The 12193-nt window shown below is 46.3% G+C and overlaps 1 protein-coding gene across 4 annotated transcripts in view; it reads right to left on the bottom strand.

The window, feature by feature from the left end:
• The window catches only part of ttn.2 (titin, tandem duplicate 2), a 231626-nt gene that overhangs the window by 46892 nt on the left and 172541 nt on the right, over window positions 1-12193 (bottom strand). For all 4 annotated transcript variants that reach the window (XM_038719985.1, XM_038719986.1, XM_038719987.1 and 1 more), the window contains 22 exons: window positions 11834-12098; window positions 11391-11717; window positions 11016-11300; window positions 10625-10924; window positions 10229-10531; window positions 9823-10098; window positions 9363-9662; window positions 8967-9269; window positions 8209-8508; window positions 7831-8118; window positions 7425-7727; window positions 6570-6872; window positions 6157-6462; window positions 4982-5269; window positions 4319-4609; window positions 3802-4089; window positions 3095-3682; window positions 2019-2123; window positions 1737-1934; window positions 1266-1562; window positions 535-1122; window positions 19-321 (listed from right to left, as the gene is read on the bottom strand). In XM_038719985.1, coding sequence (XP_038575913.1) covers window positions 19-321; window positions 535-1122; window positions 1266-1562; window positions 1737-1934; window positions 2019-2123; window positions 3095-3682; window positions 3802-4089; window positions 4319-4609; window positions 4982-5269; window positions 6157-6462; window positions 6570-6872; window positions 7425-7727; window positions 7831-8118; window positions 8209-8508; window positions 8967-9269; window positions 9363-9662; window positions 9823-10098; window positions 10229-10531; window positions 10625-10924; window positions 11016-11300; window positions 11391-11717; window positions 11834-12098 — 6805 coding nt within the window. The remainder of the gene's footprint in view (window positions 1-18; window positions 322-534; window positions 1123-1265; window positions 1563-1736; window positions 1935-2018; window positions 2124-3094; window positions 3683-3801; window positions 4090-4318; window positions 4610-4981; window positions 5270-6156; window positions 6463-6569; window positions 6873-7424; window positions 7728-7830; window positions 8119-8208; window positions 8509-8966; window positions 9270-9362; window positions 9663-9822; window positions 10099-10228; window positions 10532-10624; window positions 10925-11015; window positions 11301-11390; window positions 11718-11833; window positions 12099-12193) is intronic.

Raw genomic sequence — 12193 nt, 5'->3', positions numbered from 1 at the left:
AAGTCCAGTTTTACTTACACACAATGTCCTTGGTCATCACAGGGTGTGATGGCTCACTTGGCTCCCCAAATCCAGCCTTGTTCTCAGCAGTGACTCTAAACTCATACTCTACTCCCTCACTCAGGCCTTGCACCTTAAAGCGCAGGTCAGGAACCGTCCTCTTGGAGGCTCTCACCCATCTCATTCCTCTCCTTTCTTTCCTCTCTACACAATATCCTCTGATGTCACTTCCTCCGTCCTGTGCTGGTCTCTTCCATGAAATGGTGACAGCGTTCCTACTGACAGCATCAATCTCTGGGGTTGACGGTGGGCCTGGTGGGCCTAAGGAAACAAAATATGAAAGAACATTTTGGTCAGTTATAACTTGAACTTGTGGGTTGACAGGTTTTGTTTTCAAGTGAATGGAAATTAGTTAAACTAATTTTATAATTCTGTGGTTATCTGGAAATTAGCATTTTTATTATTAGATTTTTTATTTTTCTTTAATATTATATTATATAAAAAATATATATAATATAAATCGCTTAAACTTACGGTAACTGTCAACCATTTTGACTGGACCAGACTGGCTTGAGTCTCCAGTGCCATACTGGTTCACAGCAGACACTCTAAAGATGTACTCGTTGCCCTTGATCAGTTTGCCAGCTACATATCTGCAGTCCATGACGTTTTCAGCTAGCTTGGTCCACTGCAGGCGGCTGGTCTCTCTCTTCTCTAGGATGTAGGATTTGATAGAGCAGCCTCCATCCTCCTCTGGTGGAAGCCAGGTCAGAGTACACTTCTCAGCTGAAATGTTGCTGGCTTCAATGGGGCCTGGAGGTCCAGGCACATCCAGGACCTTCACCTTTACGCGTTCTTCCTTTATACCGAAGGGGTTGCTGGCAGTGATAGTGTACTCTCCTGTGTTCTTCCGGCTTGCATACTTGATAGCCAGAGTGGAGGAGGTGGGGGTGGTGGTGACAGTGACAATGTCAGAGCTCTTAAACTCACGACCTCCCTTCGACCAGACAGCCATGGGCGGAGGTTTGCCCACAATTTTGGAGGCTGAGATCACAATAGTGTCTCCTGCCCTGACTGACACACCGTCCTTCATATCTGGGTCAATAGTGATCGTCGGGGGCTCTGCAGAGAGATCAGAAGATAGTTGCTTTATAATTGTCAGCAGACCTCTTAATTTCATGACAATGATTGCTTAATTTTATGACAATATTACTTTCAAGGTCTTAAATATTTTAACTAAAACTACCCAAATTAGATCAGCTTACCATACTCATCCTTGCAGGTCAGAAGCTCAGTAAGCTCTGAGGGAACACTGATAGCCCCAGCAGCATTCTTGGCCCTGATCCTGAACTGATACTGGGATCCCTCTGTCAGGTCTGTGACCGTGAAGGCACAGCTCTGGATGTTGACATGATTGGCCTTCATCCAGGCTTTGCCGCCAGCCTCCAGCTTCTCCACCATGTAGCCAGTCAGCTTGTGGCCGCCGTCATATTTGGGAGCAGTCCATATCAGAGTGACTGTACTCCTGGTGACACTGATCACTTCGGGGTTGCCAGGAGGATCTTAAAGAACAAAAAGTAAATGTGTTAAAACATACAGAAACATGCTTTAAAAAATTAGCATTTTCTATTTTCCATTCAGGTATTTAGAAGTGTAATAAAAACTTAGAGATGCCAAAAGAAGAATTTGTGATCTTGTGACATTAGGGGGGAAAATCTATTTAGCTGTGAACCCACCAATAGGATCCAAGGCAACCACAGCCTCGGTGGCCCTGCTTGCCTTTCCTAGGCCAGCCATGTTCATGGCCATCACTCTGAACTCGTACTCTAGTCCCTCTATAAGGCCAGTGACTCTGCATTCCTTTACTCTCAGAGGAGTCTTACTGGCTCGTTTCCACATTTGACTGTTCCTCTCCTTAAACTCCACATGAAATCCTAGAGAGAAACAAAATAAGTTGATCATGATGATGTTGTTGCTATTCGCTTAACTACAAACTGATATACAAGACAGTCTGTTACCAGTTATTGTGGAGCCACCAGTGTCCTTTGGATCAGCCCAAGTCAAGAGGGCCATCTCGTGGCGGATGCTCGCTATTTCTGGAGGAGCAGGTGCCCCGGGCACATCTGGAAGCACAGACAGAGAGAGGGTTAGGTTTGCTCTTGCTCATGTTACTTGTAAAAAGTTTCTAAAAAGTCTAATATACATATTTAAATGCATCTCATCTTTATATTACAAGTTGGGTAATTTTTTTCGAAAGATTGATAAAAGATTAATACTGAATAAAGCTACATTTTCGTATGTAGGACCATTCCTATGTAGGCAGCAGGTTATTATTTTAAGATCCATTCTGCAAGGAAAAGGAGATTTACCACTTTAGGTGATATCACAAAGACAGCCATGCTAACATCATAACGTCTGTGTTCAAAACAGGCTAAACTGCTGTCTAAGAAGGTGTCTAACAGGACAGCAAGGCATCGAGTGCTGTTCCAAACGGCTTGACCGATCTCTTTCTGTCACGTAATATGCCTTCAAACTGCCCCAGTAACGGCCAGTTTTGAAGACCGCATCAAAGGTGACTTGATGCTTCCTATCACCCATAAACCAGCGCAGCTGCGGCCGGCGTAGCTTTTGGTCAAACAAGCCGAATTCGCACACAAATATACGTTTTTAAACGTTTTTAGTAGTTTTCTCGCTTTGATTTTTGAAAAGCTAGCGAGAACTATCACTCAACTATCGTATGTGCCTGTGACTGTAACCAAGCAAGTTTGTTAAGTATGATTTCAGAGGCATCTGTTAGCCATTTGGCTAGTTAGCTGATGCTAAGGCTAGGGTCTCTCTTGTGACGGCCAGAAGAGACACAAGATGGCGTGCTGACATCACACGTTACCGTAAGTGCTGCTCTAGAAGGCTGTTCTAAACCAATGTTAACAGAGATGCCTTCATTTTAAAGTTATGCCTTCTGAGGCAGCTGTCTATTACGGTAGAGAGGCAGCGAGGCAACTGCCTTCTGTTTGGAACACAGCTACAGACTATAAAAGACACATGACAACTTCAGGCCAGAATATAGCTAGCTAGCTAGGAGTGTGATACTCACTGAATGGATGCTGTGCGATGACTGGGTTAGACCTCAGATACTCTCCAACCCCATACTTGTTTTCAGCGAACACTCTGAAGATGTACTCTACTCCATCGTGGAGCCTGATCACCCTCATGGTGGTCTTCTGGATGGCTGAAGCCACTGTGACCCACTTGTTGTCCGTTGTCCTCCTCTTCTCCACAATGTAGTTGGACACCTCCGCACCACCATCGTCTTTGGGCGGTCCCCACTCCAGGGTTATGCCGTCAGCAGTGATCTCATCAAACTTAATGGGTCCTGTGCAGATGCCAGGCTTACCGACCACCTTCAGCTGGATCTTGCAGTCCTTGGAGCCAGCACTGTTTCTGACATTGATGGTGTAAGTATCGGCATCTCCTCTCTGGCAGTCTCTGATGAGCAGAGTGGTGATGCCTGAAGACGCCTCAACGCACATTCGGCCGGTGTCTCCAAGCATCGTGTCGCCTTTCTTCCAGGTGGTGGTGGGGTAGGGAATTCCGATGATGGGGATGTTGATCCGTGTGGTGCTGCCCTCCTTCGCCACGTAGCAATTGTCCTGCAGACAACTTAAGTTGCAGTCCGGCAGCACTGAAATCAAAAGGAATTTGCTTATCAAAAAACAGTTGAAAACAATCATTTTATGTTCTAACAAAACAAGCAACTGTACAGAACAAAATATGGCATGATGGATAAGGGTGATCTCTTACCAAACTGGTCCTTTGCGATGACAGTGAGCTCAGTGGGTGGTCCCTCTCCAGACTCATTGACAGCCTTGACTCTGAACAAGTACTCCTTGCCCTCAGTCAGCTCGCCGATGGTGTGTGAGGTGTTCTTGCCCTTCATGATCTCCTTCCACTTCTCCTCGCCTTGGCTTTGTTCCAGGATGTAAGCGGTAATGTGGCTTCCACCGTCGCTGAAGGGCTTCTTCCAGCCCAGGACGACAGAGTCCTTGGTGGTCTTCAGGGCTTTGAAGTCTGTCACTGGACCAGATTGCTCTGAAGGGGGAGGACAGATGAGTTAAGAGTGAGCAAGATGTGTTTAATTTTGCTTAATTTTAATAAAGGCTGAATGTAAAAGCAACTTTACTAATCTGATCTAATCGAGTTGTAACTCATCTTAAATAATCCTTATTATATACTCTATAAAATACTCTACTGTAGTGTACCGTTCTGTGCTCAAAGGGATTCTCCTCCGCTGCATAAAACAACAATGACTTGTAACTACCTGAGGCTCGGACGATCCCGGCAGTCTCACAGCCCTCTCCGATGCCGTAGGCGTTTTCAGCCAGCACTCTGAAGCAGTAGGCCTGTCCCGCCTCCAGGTTGGTGACCCTGAAGGAGATTTTGTGGCAGTCTGCTGACACGCAGGTCCAGGCCTTCCTCTCTGCCAGACGTTTCTCTACGACATAGCTCTTGACTGGGCTGCCGCCGTCAATCAGTGGGGCGTCCCAGGTGATGCAGGCGTGGCTTCTGGAGGTCTCCTTTACGATCAGGTTCAAAGGTGGTCCAGGAGAATCTGAGGGTGGGGGGAGAAGCAGTATCTCTGGGTCAGAGATTTTGTTAACTGAACTGAGATACAATTCAGATTGTAGATGGACATAATGGGAGTGAAAATATCTTAATACTAATGCTGACTTTCACTGTTTCAGCAATCACAGTTTTAGTGGACTACATCTGGTTAAAAAGTAAATTTTAGACATTTATACATTTAACCAGTGTTTCAACAACATATTTCAATGTGTTGCAGGTTGATAAAAGGACCTGCACTGAACTATTATCATTGATGCCTAGATTTATTTTCACCTGAAACATACCAAATCCATGCTCACTGGGGTGTGTGTACTCCAATTCTATTATCTCATCATGTTTCTTATGGCAGACATCTTACCGAGGACCTTGACCACGATGGTGTAGCTCTTGGAGCCACTGCTGTTCTCCAGCGACAGGACGTATTTGCCAGCATCGTATCTGTTAATGTCCTCAATCATCAGTAGGGTGTCCCACTCTGACGTCTGGATCAGCACGCCCTGCCTATCCTTCAGGTTGGCGTCCACCTTCGTCCACGTCACCTTTGGTGCTGGGCGTCCTCTCAGTGGGACGTAGAGCCTCATGGTGACGCCGGCTCGAAGAACCAAAGCTTTTCTTAGGTCGGCATCCAGCTCAGCTTCAGGAGCGACTGGAAGACAGACCGCTCATTAGTTAATCATCCCTACAGTCCCTACATTCTTAATTCAGTCTGACTTCGTCTTGTTAGCAGATTTATGTGCCTTTTTTTAGCAGACACAATTGATTTTCTACAACCAATTCAGTGTTACTTTCAGTTAATAGCAAGCCTGCGTTAGCTAGCCTAGCTCACAGTTAGTGTCAGTTAATCAAGAATGTTGAGAATACATACATACAATTATTTAAATGGATGAAATGAGTGATGCATAATAAATTAACCACTGAAAGAACCAAAGATTTATATGATGCTAAATGTAGTTTGTAGATTTGTCAGAGCAGTAGTGTGTGTTTAAGCTACTGTGTTTTGATAGGTAAGTTACCTAAATTTAAAAAAAATTCTGATAGACATACTTTCTTGTCATATAATACGTAATCTGTGTTTTCATGTTGTTTTCTGATAAAAAGGCATTTGTTTCTTACAGGTGTTTGATTGTGATAATGTGGGACGGCCACAGGTTTGTAACTGTAGCTAACATGTTAGCGAGACTAGCTATGACATTAGCCATCCTGCATCTCTAGGTCTTATTGACCTGTGTCTGCTAATTTTATGAAATAATTCACATTGCATAAAATTGAAAGAGCCCCTGAAGTCCCATAACATTATATTTTTTATCTTGTGCGCAAGTTATTATCTTGTGGGAACAAGATAGTAACTTGTGCACATAAGATCATAATTATCAAGTTAATTATTTTGTTCCCATAAGATAATAACTTGTGGGCACAGGGTAAAAAAAAACATCTTACGAGACTTCAGGGGCTCTGTGTGATCATTCAAACGAGTTCATCCTCAGGGGTTAGTAATCAGAATAAAGCGGTATAATAAAGAGTTGAAGAGCGTACTTAGGATGTCCTTGGGCATGTGGTTTCCAGGGACCTCACTGGGCTCACTGAAGCCGATCTTGTTGACAGCGAAGACTCTGAACTGGTACTCAGTGTCGTCAAGGAGGCCGGTCACAAGGAATTTGGTGGCCTGAAGCTTTTTTGCAACGTTGCACTTCATCCAGGTCTCAGAGTCAGCTCGCTTACACTCCACCAGGTAGCCGATGATCTCGCAGCCACCATCGTAGGCCGGTTTGGTCCAGTTAAGGCTGATGGAGGTCTTGGTAGAGTCCACCACCTTGGGGAAGGCAGGCGGGCCGGGAGGATCTGGAAAATTATTGAAACACATTTGTTAGCCTATTATTCTCACATTTTACAAACATTCCACAACCCTGTCTGTTTAAAGCATTGTTTTTTCTAAAGCAGATACTTACAGACGGGGTCAACAGCCAGTGCGGCATTGGATGCGTCGCTGGGTTTTCCCGGACCAGCCTTGTTCACGGCGATGACTCTGAACTCGTACTCAGAACCCTCGGTCAGCTGAATGGCCTTGATAGTCCTGTCGATGACCGGACGGCGGTTGACCTTAGCCCATGCCAGCTCAGTGGCCTCACGTTTTTCCACCATGTAGCCCAGGATGGTGGCCTTGCCGTCATTGGCTGGGGCCTTCCAGCTCACTGTCATGGAGTCCTTAGTAATATTGGTGATGACAGGCGGCTCGCATGGACCAGGAACATCTGATGGTCATAAAAATCTCCCGTCAGTGTTTGAGTCTTATCAACAGGCAAAATGTGCTGTCTCGTAAATATTGAGCAACATTGTGAGTTTGGAGGGTCTGAACACAGAGAAATGTGATTATTTAAAACAAGACTGATGAATGATTAACACATTGGCCACGTCAGGCAAATTGTTTAATGCTCACACTAGAATTTTGGATAATAAATGAAGAAAAGAGTGAAAGTCAGAAGTTCTTTTTTACTGTGTTTTGTACTTTTCAAATGGACCTTACTGCAGTAAAGGTTTTCTTAAGCTGATGATACATGGGGCAACTTTTTGAGCAATGTTGCTGGGCAATGTTGCCGTCAATGGTAATAAATAAAGATTACTACTGTAATCCCCTTCCCCCACCACTCCGCCACCCGCCCGCCCCACAGCTATCTGTTCAAAACATAGTCAGACTTGACACCAGCAAGATTGCCCAGCAACATTGCTCAAAAAGTTGCCCTGTGTATCATCAGTTTTACATTCCCTATCCAGTGGTTGCTTTAGCTACACAGGTCTGAACGTACCATATGGGTTCTTGACCATGACGGGGTCAGTCATGATTGGGTCTCCCACACCATACTGGTTCTCAGCACTGACTCTGAACTGGTACTCATGTCCTTCGATGAGTTTCTCCACTGAGCAGTCGGTCGAATGTCCATGGATGTTGGATGACACCAGCGCCCAGTTGGCCCTGCTGGTCTCACGCTTCTCTATGATGTAGTTCGTGATCTCAGAGCCGCCATCTGCAAGTGGGGGCTCCCATCGCAGCTTAACACGGTCAGCAAACACCTTAGAAATCTTCACTGAAGCCGGGGGGCCTGGTTTGTCTGCAGGGGAAACAGTGGGAGGTTAGCTTCTTTGTTTATTTGTACACATAACATGCTTACTTAGAGAAAAGACAACAATAAATGAATATTAAATCCAACTTACCGAGCACCTTGACCTTGATGGTTGCATACTTGCTGCCATTGATGTTCTCAGCAGTGATGGTGTAGTCTCCAGACTCCTTCCTGGTGACGGAGAAGAGCTCCAGCAGGTGGACATGTTTCTTCTGGGCCATCTTCATTCCCTCAGCAAGGACCAGAGGCGCTCCATCTTTCTTCCAGAACACCTTCGGCAGTGGCTTGCCGAACACCTCAGCATCCAGGAAGACGTTCTCTCCGGCTTTCACCACGATCAGGTTCTTCATGTTGACGCCCAGATCCACACGAGGAGCAACTGCACAAGAGGAAGAGAGAGAAAAATCACCATGATTTCTCAATAATTTATTTTTTCAGTCGTAGTATTCCTTGCTGTGTTGAGGTGTACCATTCTCTGCAATGACAGGGATGGGGTCTGACAGTTCAGACGGCTGGCTGATGTTGATGGCGGTCTTGGCGATGACTCTAAACTGGTACTGTTGGTACTCCTCCAGGCCGGTCACCACGTAGCTCTCTGTCTGGATGTTCATGCAGTTGGCGTTGCAGCGTTTCCACTTCTCCTCTGGGAGCTTTGTGTACTCCACGTAGTAGCCAATCAGCTTGCTGCCGCCGTCGTGTTTGGGACGGCTCCAGATCAATGACACAGAGTTCTTGGTCACATCCATGGGCTCGGGTTTACCTGGTGGGTCTGAATGGAAAGAAGCAAATAGTTGTAGACTCAGTTATGCTGTCTGAGCAAGGAAGACGACTGAAGTTTGGGGTTGAGAGAACATGAGTGTGAACCTGGTGGGTGTCAAAGCCCTGAAGACAAGCTTCAAGCTGAGCATTCAAATAAAAGCTACATAAAAAACTAACTCCAGTGACGACTGGCTGTCTCTCAATTCAGTTAGCTTGAAAGTGTACCTTAGAATGAAGCTCATACTTAATTTTTAAGTCTGGTATTATGAGTTAAAAATTAAGAAACTGGTTGAGAAAAATGAAAAAGTGTTGCATATTAATTACATTTTGTTTTCTTGTGACAATTAAAAAATATTTTCTCTTGATCTCATGATAACAGTGTTGTTTTGCAGGGATGCTTTCTTGGAAGTGGAATTTCTAAAATCATGACAATCTTGAATATTGATCAGCTGAACGAAATTTTCGTACCAACAGCGGTCCTGGCGATGATGAAGTCAGTCTGTTTGCAAGGTTTGCCCTGTCCAGCTTGGTTGAGTGCAGACACCCTAAAGGTGTACTCCAGGCCTTCCATCAGGCCAGTGCAGGTGTACTGGGTGGCTTTGACCAGAGATTCATTGGCCTTCACCCACAGAAGGCTGTTCCTCTCCTTCTTTTCAATGCAGAATCCAGTGATGGGGCTACCGCCGTCGCTGCTGGGACGCTCCCATGACAGGATGACAAAGTCCTTGTTAATTCTGTTAATCTGCAGGTTTCTGGGCTCACTGGGAGGATCTTTGGGGGAAAACAAAACAGTTAGTACATAGTCTCATCGCTGTACTGTTGGTTACCAGTAATGGAGCTAAACATTTCTTGGCTCAGACTCACCAAATGGATATCTGGCGATCATCTTCTCAGAGTAGATGGGCTCGGAGACGCCGAACCTGTTCTCGGCACGGACTCGGAAGCCATACTCTTTGCCAGTTGTCAGTTTGGTAACTCTAAAGCTGGTTTTGGTGCAGGATGTGGACAGTGTAACCCAGTCGCCCTGGCTGACGTCACACTTCTCAACAATATAGTTGGTGATGTTGCTGCCACCATCCTCCTGTGGGGAGTTCCAGAGCAGCGTGCAGCCATCGATGTCTAGTTCGGTGACCTCTAGAGGAGCTTCAGGGGGTCCAGGGATGTCTGAAGATACACAGGGGATGAGTCAGTGGTGACTTCAACGATAGATGTACACACCTAATCAATGTTTGTTATTTATCAATCACTTTAGTATTAAGTATATTATCTATATCTTTTCATTTCAGAACCAGGAGCTTTAGCAGCGTCTGTTGTTCAAACTGACCCATGATGGTGACTCTGAGGATCTGGTTGACCTTGCCGGCGCTGTTCTCAGCCGATAGGCTGTAGTAGCCACTGTCCTTTCTCGTCACATTCTTGATGATAAGCGTGCAGGTTGTCAGCGTCTTTACGACGGACAGGCGGTCAGAGGTCAGCACGTCCTCGTTGCCCTGCTTCCACTTGCAGAAGGGAGCAGGTTTACCTGCCACAATGGCCTCAACCACCATCTTGGATCCAGCTCTAAATGTCACAATGTCTGGCAATATGATCTTAGGAGGCACTGGAAGGAAGAAGAAAAACTAAAAGTTACTTCACAGATAAATTTGAGGGTTTCAATTTTTATTCATCAGGGAATATTTAATTTTCTGATTTCAAATAGTCTGAGATGGATTTCAGGCTGGTCTACTCACTGAGCTGCTCCTTGATCTCAAACACTCCCTCTGCCTCTCGCGGCAGGCTGACTCCCACTGAGTTCCTTGCTGCCACCCTGAACTTGTGTTTCTTTCCTTCATTCAGACCAACTACCACGATGGTCAGGTCTTTGACCACAGAGTAAGGTGTCCACTTGTCCTCAGGTGCACCCTCCTCCTGGTAGTCCACCACATAACCGTTGATCTTAGCTCCTCCGTCTCTGAGTGGCTTCAACCAGCCCAGTGTGGCACTATTCTTGGTGACCTCCAACACGTCCATCTTCTTTGGAGGGTCGGGTTCACCTGAATGCAACACACAGCAGGAGTTAAGAAGACAGTGGAACACAGGGATTTGACTATCTAAACCAGATTCACACAGTTTGTGGTGACACTCACTGATGGGATCAACGGCCAGGTAGGACTTTGGCGAGTCCTGAGGAACTCCGATGCCGTACTTGTTGCAGGCCATGACTCTGAAATAATACTCAATGCCAGGCGTCATATTGGTAACCTTGAAACTGGTCTTCTTCAGGTCCTCTATGCACTTGGACCATGTCTTCCTATCTACCTCCCGTTTCTCCACAATGTAGTTGAGGATGGGGCTGCCACCGTCATTCTCTGGTGGCAACCAGGACAGCTGAGCTGTTGTCTTGGTGATGTCGGTTGCATCCAGGCCACCGACGGGACCGGGAGTATCTGCAGAGGAGGAATTTAAGAATCTCTTTGATCGTACGGTTTCCTTACCAGTGAAAATACTGTTAAAGGACATTATTATTCTGTGACTCACCAAGGACTTTGACACGGACAAACACAGCTTTCTCTCCAGCTGAATTAGACAGAGTCAGTGAGTATCTCCCAGAATCCTCTCTGGTGCTCTCGGGGATGACCAAGAAGGACATGGTGTCGACCTGGTCCACGTGACCTCGGCGGACCACATTGTCCACACCCATACGCTTCCAGGTAACCTTGGGGGAAGGCCTTCCTCTGATGACAGCAAAAAGCCTTATTGGGCAGCCTGCCCTGACAGCTAGGCCTTTCCTCAGACTGGCATCCAGGTCAATCTCTGGAGCCTCTGTTGCCATGGAAACACATTGATGTTGATCAATACAATGAATTTATTAAGGCACAGTTGCTGTTGGGTTTAGTAACAATTCATTCTTACCCAGGATCTCCTTGGGGGAGACGGCTTCCTTCAAGTAGGCGTGGCGTCCCCAGCCCACCTGATTTTGGGCGGACACCTTGAATTCGTACTCCACCTTCTCATCCAGCTGGCCGATGGTGAACTCTGTGAGTACCAATGGGCCATGAGTGTCAATTCTCTTCCAGCCCTCTGTGGGCTTCTCAGGATCTGCCTCGCTTTTCAGCCTCATGTCCAGGCTGTAGTTGATGATGGGGGCTCCACCATCGTACACAGGTTTAGACCAGGACAGGGTGATTGAGGTCTTGGTGCTGTCGCCCACCTTCAGACCTGCAGGGGGACCAGGGGGCTCTGCAGACAGAGACAGCAAAACACAGTTCAATACAAATACTCAAACACCAGAAGACACAGGGGATTCCTGTGCTTTACAAAGGTAAACTAAACTATGACAGCAACTGCAAACTCACCGATGGGATCTTTGGCTGCAACGGGTCTGCAAGGTTTGCTGGGCTCTCCCAGGCCGACCTCGTTCTCTGCCTTCACCCTGAACTGGTACTCATGGTTGGGAATCAGGTTGGTGACTTTCATGCGCCTCTCTGAGATGGGGCTCTTGGTGCAGGGAACCCAGCGCACTGCCCTCTTCTCTTTCCTCTCCAGGATGTAGCCGGTGATTGACTTTCCTCCATCATTCTCAGGAGGAGCCCAGACAACAGTCATCTCATCTTTACTGACCTAAATCACAATGATATTAACACTGTGAGTAACTTGTACACTGATACCAGTATCAAAGTGGAAATCAGGCTAAAACATAGAACATCTATAAAAGA

The sequence above is a fragment of the Micropterus salmoides genome, unplaced genomic scaffold (assembly GCF_014851395.1).
Source record: "Micropterus salmoides isolate LMB-PRFRI ecotype aquatic unplaced genomic scaffold, ASM1485139v1 Ms_hic_scaffold_15, whole genome shotgun sequence".
Lineage (NCBI taxonomy): Eukaryota > Metazoa > Chordata > Actinopteri > Centrarchiformes > Centrarchidae > Micropterus > Micropterus salmoides.
This window is presented reverse-complemented; position numbering and strand designations above follow the sequence as displayed.